The 18,885-nt window shown below is 48.2% G+C and overlaps 1 protein-coding gene across 1 annotated transcript in view; it reads right to left on the reverse strand.

Moving 5' to 3' along the window:
* Positions 1-18,885, reverse strand: part of LOC129811515 (phosphatidate phosphatase LPIN1-like) — a 56,402-nt gene that overhangs the window by 17,731 nt on the left and 19,786 nt on the right. The window contains 7 exon segments of the mRNA XM_055862887.1: positions 2,831-3,018; positions 5,308-5,401; positions 7,250-7,628; positions 7,998-8,112; positions 8,451-8,543; positions 10,747-10,863; positions 11,489-11,796. Coding sequence (XP_055718862.1) covers positions 2,831-3,018; positions 5,308-5,401; positions 7,250-7,628; positions 7,998-8,112; positions 8,451-8,543; positions 10,747-10,863; positions 11,489-11,796 — 1,294 coding nt within the window.

Genomic DNA, 18,885 nt, shown 5'->3' on the forward strand with positions numbered 1-18,885 from the left:
GCCTGAACTGCCCGTCTGCCAAGCGCCATCTGAGCCATCCGTCTCCCCAGCGCCATCTGAGCCATCCGTCTCCCCAGCGCCATCTGAGCCATCCGTCTCCCCAGCGCCATCTGAGCCATCCGTCTGCCATGAGCCTGCAAAGCCGCCCGTCTGCCATGAGCCTGCAAAGCCGCCCGTCTGCCATGAGCCTACTGAGCCGTCCGCCAGACAGGAGCCGCTAGAGCCGCCCGCCAGACAGGAGCCGCTAGAGCCGTCCGTCAGACAGGATCTGCCAGAGCCGCCAACCAGACAGGATCTGCCAGAGCCGCCAACCAGACAGGATCTGCCAGAGCCGCCAACCAGACAGGATCTGCCAGAGCCGCCAACCAGACAGGATCTGCCAGAGCCGCAAACCAGACAAGATCTGCCAGAGCCGCCAATCAGACAGGATCTGCCAGATCCGTCAGCTAGCCATGAGCAGCCAGATCCGTCAGCTAGCCTTGAGCAGCCAGATCCGTCAGCTAGCCATGAGCAGCCAGATCCGTCAGCTAGCCATGAGCAGCCAGATCCGTCAGCCAGCCATGAGCAGCCAGATCCGTCAGCCAGCCATGAGCAGCCAGATCCGTCAGCCAGCCATGAGCAGCCAGATCCGTCAGCCAGCCATGAGCAGCCAGATCCGTCAGCTAGCCATGAGCAGCCAGATCCGTCAGCCAGCCATGAGCAGCCAGATCCGTCAGCCAGCCATGAGCAGCCAGATCCGTCAGCCAGCCATGAGCAGCCAGATCCGTCAGTTAGCCATGAGCAGCCAGATCTGTCAGCCAGTCATGGGCCGTCCCTCAGTCCGGAGCTGCAGTCCCTCAGTCCGGAGCTGCCATTCCTCAGTCCGGAGCTGCCATTCCTCAGTCCGGAGCTGCCCCTTATCCTGGTGCTGCCCCTTATCCTGGTGCCGCCCCTTATCCTGGTGCTGCCCCTTACCCTGGTACTGCCCCTGACCCTGGTACTGCCCCTGACCCTGGTACTGCCCCTTACCCTGGTACTGCCCCTTACCCTGGTACTGCCCCTTAGTCCGGAGCTGCCCCTTAGTCCGGAACTGCCCCTTAATGCTATGGGGTTAATGTGGAGGGGGGTCATTTGGAGGAAGCTAAGGAGGCAGTTAGGGACTATGGTGACGTGGGGACCACAACCAGAGCCGGAGCCGCCACCGTGGATGGAAGCCCACCCAGACCCTCCCCTAGACTGTGTAATGGTGCGCCCGGAGTTCGCACCTTAAGGGGGGGGTTATGTCACGCCCTGGCCTTAGTATTCTTTGTTTTCTTTATTATTTTAGTTAGGTCAGGGTGTGACATGGGGAATGTTTGTGTTTTGTCGGTTTTGGGTGATTATATGGTAAAGGGGGTGTTGGGTGTATTGTATGGGTTTGTGTGTAGTGCATGTGTCTAGCGTTGTCTATGTTGGTTTAGTTGTTTAGGAGAGTCTATGGTTGCCTGAATGAGTTCCCAATTAGAGACAGCTGATTTCTGTTGTCTCTGATTGGGAGCCATATTTAGGGTAGCCATAGGCTTTCATGTGATGTGGGTAATTGTCTATGTAGAACGTTTGTAGCCTGTATGTGTATGTGCACAACGTTATTTAGCTTCACGGTCGTTTGTTGTTTTGTATAGTTTTTTAAAGTGTGTCGTGTTCGTTCATCTTCTTTAAATAAAAAGAGAAGATGTATCATTATTCCGCTGCATCTTGGTCCGTCTCTCCAGTACACGATCGTGACAAGGAGAGGGTAATATAACTGTTCTGTAGAGACACAGACAGGAGAGGGTTAATATAAGTGTTCTGTAGAGACACAGACAGGAGGGTTAATATAACTGTTCTGTAGAGACACAGACAGGAGAGGGTTAATATAACTGTTCTGTAGAGACACAGACAGGAGAGGGTTAATATAACTGTTCTGTAGAGACACAGACAGGAGAGGGTTAATATAAGTGTCCTGTAGAGACACAGACAGGAGAGGGTTAATATAAGTGTTCTGTAGAGACACAGACAGGAGAGGGTTAATATAAGTGTCCTGTAGAGACACAGACAGGAAAGGGTTAATATAACTGTTCTGTAGAGACAGACAGGAGAGAGTTAATATAACTGTTCTGTAGAGACACAGACAGGAGGGTTAATATAACTGTTCTGTAGAGACACAGACAGGAGGGTTAATATAACTGTTCTGTAGAGACACAGACAGGAGGGTTAATATAAGTGTTCTGTAGAGACACAGACAGGAGAGGGTTAATATAACTGTTCTGTAGAGACACAGATAGGGGAGGGTTAATATAACTGTTCTGTAGAGACACACAGACAGGAGAGGGTTAATATAACTGTTCTGTAGAGACACAGACAGGAGGGTTAATATAACTGTTCTGTAGAGACACAGACAGGAGGGTTAATATAACTGTTCTGTAGAGACACAGACAGGAGAGGGTTAATATAAGTGTTCTGTAGAGACACAGACAGGAGAGGGTTAATATAACTGTTCTGTAGAGACACAGACAGGAGGGTTAATATAACTGTTCTGTAGAGACACAGACAGGAGAGGGTTAATATAAGTGTTCTGTAGAGACACAGACAGGAGAGGGTTAATATAACTGTTCTGTAGAGACACAGACAGGAGAGGGTTAATATAAGTGTTCTGTAGAGACACAGACAGGAGGGTTAATATAAGTGTTCTGTAGAGACACAGACAGGAGAGGGTTAATGCTCTTCTATTCCAGAAAGTTGCTCCCTTCCATCTGATCTCACACCAATTAGTAGATCTGAGCAGCAAATAGATGTAGCTACAATTTGAACAGTATTGAGATGCAGCCCCTACCTCTTGTGATCTCTCTGTTGTCAGTGAGACCTCCACAAAGGGAGATGGCGATGTTGGGCATGTCTCCCAGCTGGTCAGAGTAGCTGTCCACGCCGCTGTCCATCCCACTGCTGCCCACCGACTGAGGGGATTGGTTGGCACTCCGCACTCCCGTTTCCAAGCCTCCTCTCACCGAACCACCCCCGTCACTAAGGAACAGGGTCATAGGGTCAGGAGTGTAGGACAACTCTGTGCGTAGGACAGGATAGGTGAGTGTGTGTATGTGTGTGCGTAACAGGTGTGTGTTTGTTACTGATGTGTGTGTGTGGGTGTGTTGAGTGCGTGTGTCACGGCTCTCGTCGTAATGAGGATCGGATCAAAGCGCAGTGTGGTAAGTGTTCATGATCTTTTATTAACCAAAACACTTGAACAAAATAACAACGTGACGAAACGGAAACAGTTCTGTAAGGTGCATAAACTAAACAGAAAACAACTACCCACAAAACACAGGTGGGAAAAAGGCTGCCTATGTATGATTCCCAATCAGAGACAACGATAGACAGCTGTCCCTGATTGAGAACCATACCCGGCCAAAACATAGAAACAGAAAACATAGAAATAACGAAACTAGAATGCCCATGCCCACCCTAGTCACATCCTGGCCTACCCAAAATAGAGAATATAAGCCTCTCTATGGCCAGGGCGTGACAGCGTGTATATGTGTGTCATTGGAGGCTGGTGGGAGGAGCTATAGGAAAACCGGCTCAATCGAAAGGCTGGAATGGAATCAATGGAGTAAAAGGATGTTCATATGTTTGATGTGCTTGATACCATTTATTTAATTCCAGCCATTACAATGAGCCCACCCTCCTAAAGCTCCTCCCACCAGCCTCCTCTGATGTGTGTGTGTAATAGGTGTGTAAAGCGCATTTGGAAAGTACTTAGACCCCCTGACTTTTTCCACATTTTGTTATGTTACAGCCTTATTCTAATACCCCATAATGACGAAGCAAAAACAGGTTTTTAGAAATGTTTGCTAATTTATTACAAAAATTAAATAAATGAAATATCACATTTACATAAGTATTCAGACCCTTTACTCAGTACTTTGTTGAAGCACCTTTGAAAGAAATTACAGCCTCAAGTCTTGTTGGGTATGACGCTACAAGCTTGGCTCACCTGTATTTGGGGAGTTTCTCCCATTCTTCTCTGCAGATCCTCTCAAGCTCTGTCAGGTTGGATGGGGAGCGTCGCTGCACAGCTATTTTCAGGTCTCTCCAGAGATGTTCGATCGGGTTCCAGTCCGGGCTCTGGCTGGGCCACTCAGAGACTTGTCCCGAAGCCACTCCGGTGTTGTCTTGTCTGTGTGCCTAGGGTCATAGTCCTGTTGGAAGGTGAACCTTCGCCCCAGTCTGAGGTACTGAGCGCTCTGGAGCAGGTTTTCATCAAGGATCTCTCTGTACTTTGCTCCATTCATCTTTCCCTCGATCCTGACTAGTCTCCCAGTCCCTGCCGCTCAAAAACATCCCCACAGCATGATGCTGCCACCACCATGCTTCACCGTAGGGATCGTGCCAGGTTTCCTCTAGATGTGACACTTGGCATTCAGGTCAAAAGTTCAATCTTGGTTTCATCAGACAAGAGCATCTTGTTTCTCATGGTCTGAAAGTCCTTTAGGTGCCTTTTGGCAAACTCCAAGTGGACTGTCATGTGCCTTTTACTGAGGAGTGGCTTCCATCTGGCCACTCTACCATAAAGGCCTGATTGATGGAGTGTTGCAGAGATGGTTGTCCTTCTGGAAGGTTCTCCCATCTCCACAGAAGAAGTCTGGAACTCTGTCAGAGAGACCATCGGGTTCTTGGTCACCTCCCTGACCAAGGCCCTTCTCCCCCGATTGCTCAGTTTGGCCGGGAGGCCAACTCTAGGAAGAGTCTGGTGGTTCCAAACTTCTTACATTTAAGAATGATGGAGGACAGACATTTTTTGGTACCCTTCCCCAGATCTGTGCCTCAACACAATCCTGTTGCGCAGCGCTACAGACAACTCCTTCAACATCATGGCATGTTTTTTTGCTCTGACATGGACTGTCAACTGTGGGACCTTAATATAGACAGGTGGGTACCTTTCCAAATCATGTCCAATCAATTGAATTTACCACAGGTAGACTCCAATCAAGTTGTAGAAACATCTCAAGGATGATGAATGAAAGCAGAATGCACCTGAACTCAATTTCATGTCTCATAGCAAAGGGTCTGAATATTTCTGTTTTGAATTTTTTATAAATGTTCAAAAATGTCTGAAAACCCATTTTGACTTTGTCATTATGGAACATTGTGTGTAGATTGATGGGGGATTTAAAAAATATATATTTTAGAATAAGGCTGTAACGTAATAAAATGTGGAAAAAGGGAAGGGGTCTGACTACTTTCCGAATGCACTGTATGTGTGTGTGACAGGTGTGCCTGTAAGTGTGTGTGTGTAAGTTACAGTTGTGTTACCTTTTGGGGAAGTAGAGAGCGGCCACATCTGGCTCCAGCTCAGTGATGTCATCCAGGTAGATTCCATCAGAGCCCAGGTGGTGGCTCCTCTTGTCTGCAAGTACAGTGTCACACGTTACCATGGATACAATGATTGACAAGGCATTACTTTCATTCATTAAGTTGATATGAAACTAATGGCTGAGACATTCATATCTACAGACGTGAAACTAATGGCTGAGACATTCATATCTACAGACGTGAAACTAATGGCTGAGATTCATATCTACAGACGTGAAACTAATGGCTGAGACATTCATATCTACAGACGTGAAACTAATGGCTGAGACATTCATATCTACAGACGTGAAACTAATGGCTGAGACATTCATATCTACAGACGTGAAACTAATGGCTGAGACATTCATATCTACAGACGTGAAACTAATGGCTGAGATTCATATCTACAGACGTGAAACTAATGGCTGAGATTCATATCTACAGACGTGAAACTAATGGCTGAGATTCATATCTACAGACGTGAAACTAATGGCTGAGACATTCATATCTACAGACGTGAAACTAATGGCTGAGACATTCATATCTACAGACGTGAAACTAATGGCTGAGACATTCATATCTACAGACGTGAAACTAATGGCTGAGACATTCATATCTACAGACGTGAAACTAATGGCTGAGACATTCATATCTACAGACGTGAAACTAATGGCTGAGACATTCATATCTACAGACGTGAAACTAATGGCTGAGACATTCATATCTACAGACGTGAAACTAATGGCTGAGACATTCATATCTACAGACGTGAAACTAATGGCTGAGACATTCAGATCTACAGACGTGAAACTAATAGCTGAGACATTCATATCTACAGACGTGAAACTAATGGCTGAGACATTCATATCTACCGATGTGAAACTAATGGCTGAGACATTCATATCTACCGATGTGAAACTAATGGCTGAGACATTCATATCTACAGACGTGAAACTAATGGCTGAGACATTCATATCTACAGACGTGAAACTAATGGCTGAGACATTCATATCTACAGACGTGAAACTAATGGCTGAGACATTCATATCTACAGACGTGAGTGACAGTTTGAATAAAAATTCTGTCATCTAAACGGACATATATATTCTGTCTGTCCTCTCCTTCCAGATAATGGTTCAGCTACTCAACCATGCCTGTCCATGAACACTGATTACAATAACATTTAACATACGCCGTTTAGCAGACGCTTTTATCCAAAGTTACTTACAGTCAGTCAGTCATGTGTGCATACATTTTACGCATGGGTGGCCCGGGGAATCAAACCCACAACCCTGGCGTTGCAAATGCCATGCTCTACCAACTGAGCTCAATGCTCTACCAACTGAGCTCCATGCTCTACCACCTGAGCTCCATGCTCTACCAACTGAGCTCCATGCTCTACCAACTGAGCTCAATGCTCCACCAACTGAGCTCCATGCTCTACCAACTGAGCTCCATGCTCTACCAACTGAGCTCCATGCTCTACCACCTGAGCTCCATGCTCTACCAACTGAGCTCAATGCTCTACCACCTGAGCTCCATACTCTACCAACTGAGCTCAATGCTCTACCAACTGAGCTCCATGCTCTACCACCTGAGCTCCATGCTCTACCAACTGAGCTCAATGCTCTACCAACTGAGCTCAATGCTCTACCAACTGAGTTCCATGCTCTACCAACTGAGCTCCATGCTCTACCAACTGAGCTCAATGCTCTACCAACTGAGTTCCATGCTCTACCAACTGAGCTCCATGCTCTACCACCTGAGCTCCATGCTCTACCAACTGAGCTCCATGCTCTACCACCTGAGCTCCATGCTCTACCACCTGAGTCATACAGGACACCCTAACCCTGAATGTGAAATAAACCAGATCATTACAGAAGCAGACTTGTAAGCTGCGTACCTTTCCTCTTAGATGGGGAGTCTGTGTGTCTGACCGTGTTGTCCCTATGGCCCCCCTCATCCAGTTCTGACAGCATCCTGGAGGCCACCAGTCCCTCCACCTCTCTACAGGCTGCCCATACTGCCTCCATGTCTCCTCCAGGCCAAGACCCGGCCCCAGACCCGACTCCAGACCCGGCCCCAGCCATGTTGTCCTCGGGCTGGGGAACATACAGGGTGAGGGACGGGGGGCCGCTGTCTTTTTGCCTCTGGGACTGGATCTGATCAGAGGGGCCACCGTCTCCAGTGATGGTTCTGAAGTGTGTGCTGTCACACACAGGGATGGTGACAGGGGACATCATCAAAGAATCTTGCATCTGGAACGGAGGGAAGAAGGAGGGCTAGAGGAGGAGAGAGAGAGGGAAAGAGAGAGAGGAGAAAGAAGAGAGAGAGAGCAGGACAGAGTAAGGGAGGGGAGGTAGGGTGTAGATAGGAGAAGACAGAGAGAGAGAGGAGAGATGTGTGGATGTGCTAGCGTGTCCTCAGCTCTCATGGAAGATGATTAAAGAGATTAAAGTCTGCAAACATCAGTCCTGATTTCTGGATCAATGTGTGGACATAATGCCTCCCATTTTGTGTCCTTTCTTTCCTGTTCTGTCTCTCTGAATCTGTCTCCCCTCCCTATATCCCTCTCTCCCTATATCCCTCCCTCCCTCCCACCCTTCAACCCCTCACTCTGTCCCTTCCCACCTCCCTCCCTCTCTCTGTACCTTGGCAGCTTGTGGCAGCTCTCCCCAGGCCCACATCATCTCAGGGTTGTCTTTGCTCTGATTGGTCAGCTCTGAGTCACTCTTTGGAGTGGAGGGGCTGGAGCCGCCTGGGCTGCTTGGTAACAGGTCACATAGAGAGATGTGATTGGTTGAGCCAGTACTACACTGATTCATGGACATCAACAATACAGTACAAAGTCTCTGCTGGTTCGCATGGTTTTAGACTATAATGTAGTTGGTCTATAAAGAAAGGAAAACTTTTAAGCCTTAATGAAGCTATACTAATAAGTGAGATTGGATGGTGAGATAAATAAAATAAAATTTGATTAGATTTTTATCACATGCGCCGAATACAACTGATGTAAACTTTACAGTGAAATGCTTGCTTCCGATCCTTTCCCAACGATGCAGAGTTTAAACAATAATAATACAAAATAAAATAGTATAACTTACCTGATAGGAGAAGGGAAGAGAGAAGTCTGCTGTGGACAGGAGATGGACAGACCACCGCTAGGAGGGATAGACAGAGTATGTTCTATCAGAGGACTAGAGGAAGAGAGAGATGGGGATGGAGAGAGAGATACGGGTAGGGAGGGAGAGAGATGGGGATGGGGAGGGAGAGAGAGATGGGGATGGAGAGAGAGATACGGGTAGGGAGGGAGAGAGATGGGGATGGGGAGGGAGAGAGAGATGGGGAGGGAGAGAGAGAGATGGGGGTAGGGAGGGAGAGATGGGGTTAGGGAGGGAGAGAGAGATGGGGATGGGGGGAGAGATGGGGATGGGGGAGAGAGATGGGGGTGGGGGGAGAGAGATGGGGATGGGGGGGAGAGAGATGGGGATGGGGGAGAGAGAGATGGGGATGGGGGAGAGAGAGATGGGGATGGGGGGAGAGATGGGGATGGGGGAGAGAGGGATGGGGATGGGGGAGAGAGAGATGGGGATGGGGAGGGAGAGAGAGATGGGGGTAGGGAGGGAGAGAGAGATGGGGGTAGGGAGGGAGAGAGATGGGGATGGGGGAGAGAGAGATGGGGATGGGGGGAGAGAGATGGGGATGGGGAGAGAGAGATGGGGGTAGGGAGGGAGAGAGAGATGGGGATGGGGAGCGCGAGATGGTGATGGGGAGGGAGAGAGAGATGGGGGTAGGGAGGGAGAGAGAGATGGGGATGGGGGAGAGAGAGATGGGGGTAGGGAGGGAGAGAGAGATGGGGATGGGGAGAGCGAGATGGTGATGGGGAGGGAGAGATGGGGGTAGGGAGGGAGAGAGAGATGGGGATGGGGGAGAGAGAGATGGGGATGGGGGAGAGAGATGGGGATGGGGAGAGCGAGATGGTGATGGGGAGGGAGAGAGAGATGGGGGTAGGGAGGGAGAGAGAGATGGGGATGGGGAGGGAGAGAGAGATGGGGATGGGGGAGAGAGAGATGGGGATGGGGGAGAGAGATGAGGATGGGGGGAGAGAGAGATGGGGATGGGGGGAGAGATGGGGATAGGGGGAGAGATGGGGATGGGGGGAGAGAGATGGGGTGGGGGGGGGAGATGGGGATGGGGAGAGAGAGATGGGGATGGGGGGAGATGGGGATGGGGGGAGAGAGATGGGGATGGGGGAGAGAGATGGGGATGGGGGAGAGAGAGATGGGGATGGGGGGAGAGAGAGATGGGGATGGGGGGGAGAGTGATGGGGATGGGGGAGAGAGAGATGGGGATGGGGGGAGAGAGAGATGGGGATGGGGGGGAGAGTGATGGGGAGGGAGGGAGAGAAAGATGGGGGTAGGGAGGGAGAGAGAGATGGGGATGGGGGAGAGAGAGATGGAGATGGGGGGAGAGATGGGGATGGGGGGAGAGATGGGGATGGGGGAGAGAGATGGGGGTGGGGGGAGAGAGATGGGGATGGGGGGGAGAGAGATGGGGATGGGGGAGAGAGAGATGGGGATGGGGGAGAGAGAGATGGGGATGGGGGGGAGAGATGGGGATGGGGGAGAGAGGGATGGGGATGGGGGAGAGAGAGATGGGGATGGGGAGGGAGAGAGAGATGGGGGTAGGGAGGGAGAGAGAGATGGGGATGGGGGAGAGAGAGATGGGGATGGGGGAGAGAGATGGGGATGGGGAGAGAGAGATGGGGATGGAGGGGAGAGAGATGGGGATGGGGGAGAGAGAGATGGGGATGGGGGAGAGAGAGATGGGGATGGGGGAGAGAGATGGGGATGGGGAGAGAGAGATGGGGATGGGGAGAGAGAGATGGGGATGGAGGGGAGAAAGATGGGGATGGGGGAGAGAGAGATGGGGATGGGGGAGAGAGATGGGGATGGGTGAGAGAGAGATGGGGATGGGGGAGAGAGAGATGGGGATGGGGAGAGAGAGATGGGGATGGGGAGAGAGATGGGGATGGGGGAGAGAGAGATGAGGATGGGGAGAGAGAGATGGGGATGGGGAGAGAGATGGGGATGGGGGAGAGAGAGATGGGGATGGGGGAGAGAGATGGGGATGGGGAGAGAGAGATGGGGATGGGGGAGAGAGATGGGGATGGGGAGAGAGAGATGGGGATGGGTGAGAGAGATGGGGATGGGGATGGGGGGGGGGGGGAGATACAGAGAGAACAACTGTAAGCCATATGCAGTTCTTTCATTCTACAAAGGCATCTGACCAGATCCTGCATGAGTACAACAACTGTTAATTATTCTGTTCTGTTTGATCTTGTGGGTGTATGTGTGTGTGTGCATGCATGTGTGTGTGGGTTGGGTCATGTGTATCTACCTCTGCGAGTGTGCCCAGTCTGCGTCAGGAAGTGTGTATGTTGTGTTCTGGGTGTAGGTGCTGCTCAACACACTGGCCTTAGGCCCCTGCTCTTCATAGAGCTCTGGAGTAGAGGCCCTGAGACAGAGAGAGACAAACATACATATAGAGAGAGAGACAAAGACAGAGGGAGACAAAGAGAGAGAGAGAGAGAGACAAAGATAGAGAGGGAGACAAAGAGAGAGAGAGAGAGAGAGAGAGAGAGAGAGAGAGAGAGAGAGAGAGAGAGAGAGAGAGAGAGAGAGAGGAGAGAAAGACAAAGACAGAGAGAGAGAGACAGAGAGAGAGAGACAGAGAGAGAGAGAGAGAGACAGAGAGACAGAGACAGAGACAGAGAGAGAGACAGAGAGAGACACAGAGAGAGACACAGAGAGAGACATTAACAACAACAACACACACATCAGATGAATGAGAGAGAATAAGGAGGGTGCAACAGACACTGGTTACTTCAGGCTTGTTTACCCAGTCTCAGCCAGCACCCAACTAGCACAGGGATGTGTGTGTTCTTCTACCCCACGTAGCAGTGGAATTATACACACACACACACACACACACACACACACACACACACACACACACACACACACACACACACACACACACACACACACACACACACACACACACACACACACACACACACACACACGTTGTACATGAGTGAAAATAGTGTTGATGTAAGGACTATATGTACTGTAATCACCTGCTGGCGTTGTTATCGTGCTCTTGCTCCTCATCAGTGCTCATATCGATGGTGAACATGTCCTCATCCTCTGAGTGCTCCCCACTCTCCTCCCGCCTCCCTCCTCCGCTCTCCCGCGCCTTCTTCCTCCTCTTCCTCCTCTTCTTCATCATCATCCCTCCTCCTCCTCCTATGGTCTGCTGGGAGCTCAGGACCGAGAGGGAGGTGGGGTCAGAGAGGCGAGACATGCCCTTCCCCAGCTGGGCTTCCATTAGCTCCGCCCCCTGGGACACAATAGGTGATGTTGCCAGGTAGGACGGAATCCCTTCCTTTTGGGGACAGGAAATAGAAAACAGGAAGTGAGGTCATGATGAAACATTCTTTAGTAATCAGCCATGGAAGTACATTTTGACCAAATATTATAAGATAGTATAACATATTCAGCTCTTCTAATCTTCAAGGTACACCAGGTGAGTAGACAGACTGGCCAATCAGTAACATGAATCAGCCAATGAACTATCAGATTCCGATAAGCAGTAGCACGTGAGCCCTCCAGGCCTGCAGTGGAATAGTGCTGACCTGCAGTTGAATAGTCCTGACCTGCAGTGGAATAGTCCTGACCTGCAGTTGAATAGTCCTGACCTGCAGTTGAATAGTCCTGACCTGCAGTGGAATAGTCCTGACCTGCAGTTGAATAGTCCTGACCTGCAGTTGAATAGTCCTGACCTGCAGTTGAATAGTCCTGACCTGCAGTTGAATAGTCCTGACCTGCAGTTGAATAGTCCTGACCTGCAGTTGGATAGTCCTGACCTGCAGTTGAATAGTCCTGACCTGCAGTTGAATAGTCCTGACCTGCAGTTGAATAGTCCTGACCTGCAGTGGAATAGTCCTGACCTGCAGTTGAATAGTCCTGACCTGCAGTTGAATAGTCCTGACCTGCAGTTGAATAGTCCTGACCTGCAGTTGAATAGTCCTGACCTGCAGTTGAATAGTCCTGACCTGCAGTTGAATAGTCCTGACCTGCAGTTGAATAGTCCTGACCTGCAGTTGAATAGTCCTGACCTGCAGTTGAATAGTCCTGACCTGCAGTTGAATAGTCCTGACCTGCAGTGGAATAGTCCTGACCTGCAGTTGAATAGTCCTGACCTGCAGTTGAATAGTCCTGACCTGCAGTTGAATAGTCCTGACCTGCAGTTGAATAGTCCTGACCTGCAGTTGAATAGTCTTGACCTGCAGTGGAATAGTCCTGACCTGCAGTTGAATAGTCCTGACCTGCAGTTGAATAGTCCTGACCTGCAGTTGAATAGTCCTGACCTGCAGTGGAATAGTCCTGACCTGCAGTGGAATAGTCCTGACCTGCAGTTGAATAGTCCTGACCTGCAGTGGAATAGTCCTGACCTGCAGTGGAATAGTCCTGACCTGCAGTTGAATAGTCCTGACCTGCAGTTGAATAGTCCTGACCTGCAGTTGAATAGTCCTGACCTGCAGTTGAATAGTCCTGACCTGCAGTGGAATAGTCCTGACCTGCAGATACATGATGGCGCCGACGGAGATGGCAGCGTCGCAACTAGCTCTTAAGCAACTCTGCAGTATTTTGTTTGTTTATGTACTATTATTTACGTTATTAGCTCAGGAATTGTTTGTTTTGTGTCATTACATACAGCCGGGAAGAACTATTGGATATTAGAGCAGCGGTAATTCACCAGAACGTCCAGCATTACGACCAGGATTACGACTTCGCTGGAGCGGATCCTTTGTTTGCTCTCCCAAAACAACGCTGGCGGAGGAGAGGTACTCGGGGCAGTCTTCTGGTCCGATTTAGGAAGCCTGCACACCACCCACCGCTCCCGAGTATTTTACTTGCTAATGTCCAATCGCTGGATAATAAAGTTGATGAGCTCAAGGCGAGAGTTGCTTTTCAGAGGGACACCAGGGATTGTAACATGCTCAGCTTCACGGAAACATGGCCCTCTTGAGATATACTGTCTGACTCTGTAAAGCCAGTTGGGTTCTCAGTACATCGCACCGACAGGAACAAACATCTCTCCGGGAAGCAGAAGGGTGGAAGGATATGTTTTATGATTAACGTCTTATGGTGTAACTGTGATAGCATACAGGAACTCAAGTTCTTCTGTTCAACCGAACTAGAATATCTCACAATCAAATGCCGACCGTACTATCTCCCGAGAGAATTTTCATCAATAATAGCCACAGCGGTCTATATCCCCCCAAGCGGATACCACGACGGCCCTCAAAGAACTTCACTGGACTTTATGCAAACTGGTAACCACATATCCTGAGGCTGCATTTATTGTAGCTGGGGATTTTACCAAACAAATTTGAGGAAAAGGCTCTCAAAAATCTATCAACATATTGATAGCTGTACTCGCCCTGCTACAACCCTCGACCGTTGCTATACTACCTTCCAGAATGCATATAAGGCCCTCCCCCGCCCTCCATTCGGCAAATCGGACCACGATTCCATCTTGCTCCTCCCCTATAGGCAGAAACACAAACAGGAAGCACCTGTGGTGAGGACCATTCAATGCTGGTCTGGCCAATCGGAATCTATGCTTCAAGATTGTTTTGATCACGCGTACTTGGATATGTTCAGAGCAGCTTCAGATAAAAATATTGACACATATACTGATACGGTGAATGAGTTAATCAGGAAGTGTATAGGAGATGTTGTACCCACTGTGACTATTAAAACCTACGCTAACCAGAAACCATGGATAGATGGGAATATTCGCGCAAAACTGAAAGCGCGAACCACCGCATTTAAACAGGGCAAGAAGACTGGGAATATAGAAGAATATCCTAGATCCACTTCAATTTGCTTACCACCCCAATAGATCCACAGACGATACAATTGCCACCACACTGCACACTGCCCTGTCCCATCTGGACAAGAGGCGTACCTATGTAAGAATGCTGTTCATTGACTATAGTTCAACATTCAACAACATAGTACCCTCCAAGCTAATCATCAAGCTCAAGGCCCTGCGTCTGAACCCCGCCTTGTGCAACTGGGTCCTGGACTTCCTGACGGGTCACCCCCAGGTGGTGAAGGTAAATAACAGCACCTCCTCTTCCCTGATCCTCAACACTGGGACCCCACAAGGGTGTGTGCTCAGCTCCCTCCTGTACTCCCTGTTCACCCATGACTGCGTAGCCAAGCATGCCTCCAACTCAATCATCAAGTTTGCAGATGAAACAACAGTAGTTGGCTTGATTACCAACAACAATAAGACAGCCTACAGGGAGGAGGTAAGGGCCCTGGGAGTGTGGTACCAGGAAAATAACCTCTCACTCAACGTCAACAAAACAAAGGAGATGATCGTGGACTTCAGGAAACAGCAGAGGGATCACCCCCCTATCCACATCGAAGGGACCGCAGCGGAGAAGGTGGAAAGCTTCAAGTTCCTCGGCATACACATCACTGACAAACGGAAATGGTCCACCCTCACAGACAGTGTGGTGAAGAAGGCACATCAGTGCCTCTTCAACCTCAGGAGGCTAAAGAATTTTGGCTTAACACCTAAAACCCTCACAAAATTTTACAGATGCACAATTGAGAGCATCCTGTCAGGCTGTATCACCGCCTGGTACGGCAACTGAACCGCCCACAAACGCAACGCTCACCAGAGGGTGGTGCGGTCTGCCTAACGTATTACCGGGGGCAAACTTCCCGCCCTCCTGGACACCTACAGCACGCAATTCCATAGGAAGGCCAAAAAGATCATCAAGGACATCAACCACCTGAGCCACGGCCTGTTCACCCCAATATCATAGAGAAGGCGAGGTCAGTACAGGTGCATCAAAGCTGGGACCGAGAGACTGAAAAACAGCTTCTATCTCAAGGGCATCAGACTGTTAAACAGTCATCACTAGCACATCAGAGGCTGCTGCCTACAGACATAGATTAGGAATCACTGGCCACTTTTAGAAATGGAACACTAGTCACTTTAATAATGTTCCGTATCTTCCATTACTCATCTCATATTTGTAAACTGTACTCTATACTATCTTTGTCACTGTAGTTGTGTGTAAATATTGCATCACCTATCTCATATGTATATACTGTACTCTATACTAAGCCACTGTATCTTAGTCCAATGCCACTCTGACATATATGTATATATATTCTTAATCCATTCTTTACTTAGATTTACGTGTATTTTGGGTATATGTTGTGAAACTGTTAGATATTACTTGTTAGATATTACTGCACTGTCGGAGCTAGAAGCACAAGCATTTCGCTATACCCGCAATAACATCTGTTAAATACGTGTATGTGACCAATACAATGTGATTTGATTGGATGTGTAGTAAGATAGGCTGCAGCTGCAGCACCCTCCAATAGGAGGTCTATCCCTGTGAGGGATCTAGGGGGTTAGGAACACACACAGATGGTAAAGATTTCCTCTGCTAAGGAAATACACTAGGAACACGTGTGTGTGTGTGTGTGTGCGTGCGTGCGTGCGTGCGTGTGTGTGTGTGTGTGTGTGGTAGCAGGGAGCCTAGCAGCCAGTAGCAGAAAGGTTGGTGGTTTGAATACCCACGCTGACAAGGTGAAAAATCTGTTGATGTGCCCTTTAGAAAGACACTTAACCCTAATGAGCCCCAGGGGTGGAGAATAACAATAAGTTCATACCTTGATTACATTGAGACATACAGTCTGTGAATACATGAACAGATTCTCTGAATTAAACTCGCTTTCACCCTCAACATTCTCTATATCTATATACAGTATACTGAACAAAAATGTAAACGCAACATGTAAAGTGTTGGTCCCATGTTTCATGAGCTGAAATAAAAGATCCCAGAAATGTTCCATATGCACAAAAAGCTTATTTCTATACAAAAGTGAGCATTCATCCACCTAACAGATGTGGCATATCAAGAAGCTGATTAAACAGCATGATCATTACACAGGTGCATTTAAGAATGATGAAGACCACTGTGTTCTTGGGGACCTTCAATGCTGAAGACATGTTTTGGTACCATTCCCCAGATCTGTGCCTCGACACAATCCTTTCTCAGAGCTCTACAGACAATTCCTTCAACCTCATGGCTTGGTTTTGCTCTGACATCCACTGTCAACTGTGGGACCTTATATAGACAGGTGTGTGCCTTTCCAAATCATGTCCAATCAATTGAATTTACCACAGATGGACTCTAATCAAGCTGTAGAAACATCTCAAGGATGATCAATGGAAACAGGATGCACCTGAGCTCAATTTCTAGTCTCATAGCAAAGGGTCTGAATACTTATGTAAATAAGGTATTTCTGTTTTTATAAATTTTAAAAAGTTCTCAAAACTTGTTTTTGCTTCGTCATTATGGGGTATTGTGTGTAGATTGATGAGAAATTAATTGTATTTAATCAATTTTAGAATAAGGCTGTAGTGTAACAGAATGTGGAAAACAGGAAGGGGTCTGAACACCTTCCGAATGCACTCATAAGAACCTGAGGCATACTGCAATGACTATCAAACTACACTACACACTGACACACACATGTATACACACATGCAGTCAAATGCACATGCCCGCAGAGAAGCTAATAGCAGACCAAATAAATGGCTGTATGGACAGACATATTAGCAGCCAGCGCTCTGGACACAAGATGTTAGGTCACATCATTCATCTTAACATCCTGAAACCTACATCATTATTATAATGTCATGCATATTCATGATGCCCAGTCCACATGGGTTTATAACACACTGTATATGCTTTATCCAAATAAAATGGACCACTCCGAGGGTAGACACGGTGAATCAGGGAGAGGACAGACCCCTGAACGTGTGTGTTTGTGGTGTGTGTGTGTGTGTGTGTGTGTGTATGCTGTGTGTGTGTATGCTGTGCAGCGGAATGTAGAAAAGGGATTTTTTTGTCCATAAATAGGGTTGTTATTTTTGGCTGGGTCAAAGAGGAGGATTAATCCCAGAGAAACAAGATCTGTACAGTACAACCAAAACGCACACTGTAAACTGAAGAACTCACTGGACGTGGAAAAGATATATAGCCACTGTCAGGAACAGCTCAATAGTGATACTTAGAATATGTTTCTGCATGAAATCCCTCGGTTGTTAGCGGGGGATTGACTAGGAAAGGGAGGAGGAGAGGAGGGGAGGGGGAGAAGAGGGGGGAGTAAGGAAAGGAGACATGAGAGGAAAGGAAAGGGGCGGTTGTAGCAGGGAGGAGAGAAGAGGGCAGCTGAGAGGAGAGGATGTAGCAGGGAAGTGGGGTGGAGGGAAGAATGGGAGTCCGACTCAGACAGTCACGACAGCCCAGTTAAACTAAACCCCAGATTATAACAGCTCTGGTTTAATCACTCACTGGAGAAAAGACCAAGCATCATCCCTCTATCCCTTTATCATCATTCTTCTCCTTATTCTTTTTCCTCACCATTATTAATTCTCTCCTCTCCCCCTCTCCTCTCCCATCTTCTCTCCTCCTCTCCTCTCCTATCTTCTCTTCTCCTCTCCTCTCCCATCTTCTCTTCTCCTCTCCCATCTTCTCATATCTTCTCTTCTTCTCTCCCACATTCTCTTCTTCTCTCCTCTCCTATCTTCTCCTCTCCTATCTTCTCTTCTCCTCACTTATCCCATCTTCTCTTCTCCTCTCTTATCACATCTTCTCTTCTCCTCTCTTATCCCATCGTCTCCTCTCCTCTCTTATCCCATCTTCTCCTCTCCTCTCCTCTCCTCTCCTCTCTTCTCTTCTCTTCTCTTCTCTTCTCTTCTCTTCTCTTCTCCTCTCCTCACCTCTCCTGTGTGATGTTATTACTAAAGCATGGGAGCTCGGTGTAGCAGTTATTCTGAGAGCTCAGAGCCACATACTAGATGAATAATAGAGTGACAATAAGAGTGAGGTAGTTAACTTATAAAAACACAATCTGTAGACTTTACTTCAAACAGAACTGTTCAATTTGGCATTTCCACTTACTAGTAAATGTCATTATCGTAGGTGTTACGGCTTTCGTTTATTCTCTTGTTCTTTTGTATTTTGGTATTCATTCTTATTAAAAGATATTATGGATACGTACCACGCTGCATGTTGGTCCGCCGATCCTTCCACCAACCGCTCCTTCCGCCGTTACAGTAGGATTATTTATAGGACTCTATTATAGTATCTATGAAATCTATTACAGGATTATTTCTCGCCTCCTGTCGCCTAAGATGGTGTCTCAAAGTTCACACTAGCACACTGTTTAGTATGCATGGCTTAGGTGTATGCATGGCGGGTGCATCACTTCATACTAAGTAGTGTGAGATCACATCACTGGGATTGAGTTTCTATCTTAAACCTTTTGGCCATGACCCCTGATTGATTCTTCATGGTTCTTGGCCTGTGTGTGTGTGTGTGTGTGTGTGTGTGTGTGTGTGTGTGTGTGTGTGTGTGTGTGT

This window comes from Salvelinus fontinalis, chromosome 15, assembly GCF_029448725.1.
Source record: "Salvelinus fontinalis isolate EN_2023a chromosome 15, ASM2944872v1, whole genome shotgun sequence".
Classification (NCBI taxonomy): domain Eukaryota; kingdom Metazoa; phylum Chordata; class Actinopteri; order Salmoniformes; family Salmonidae; genus Salvelinus; species Salvelinus fontinalis.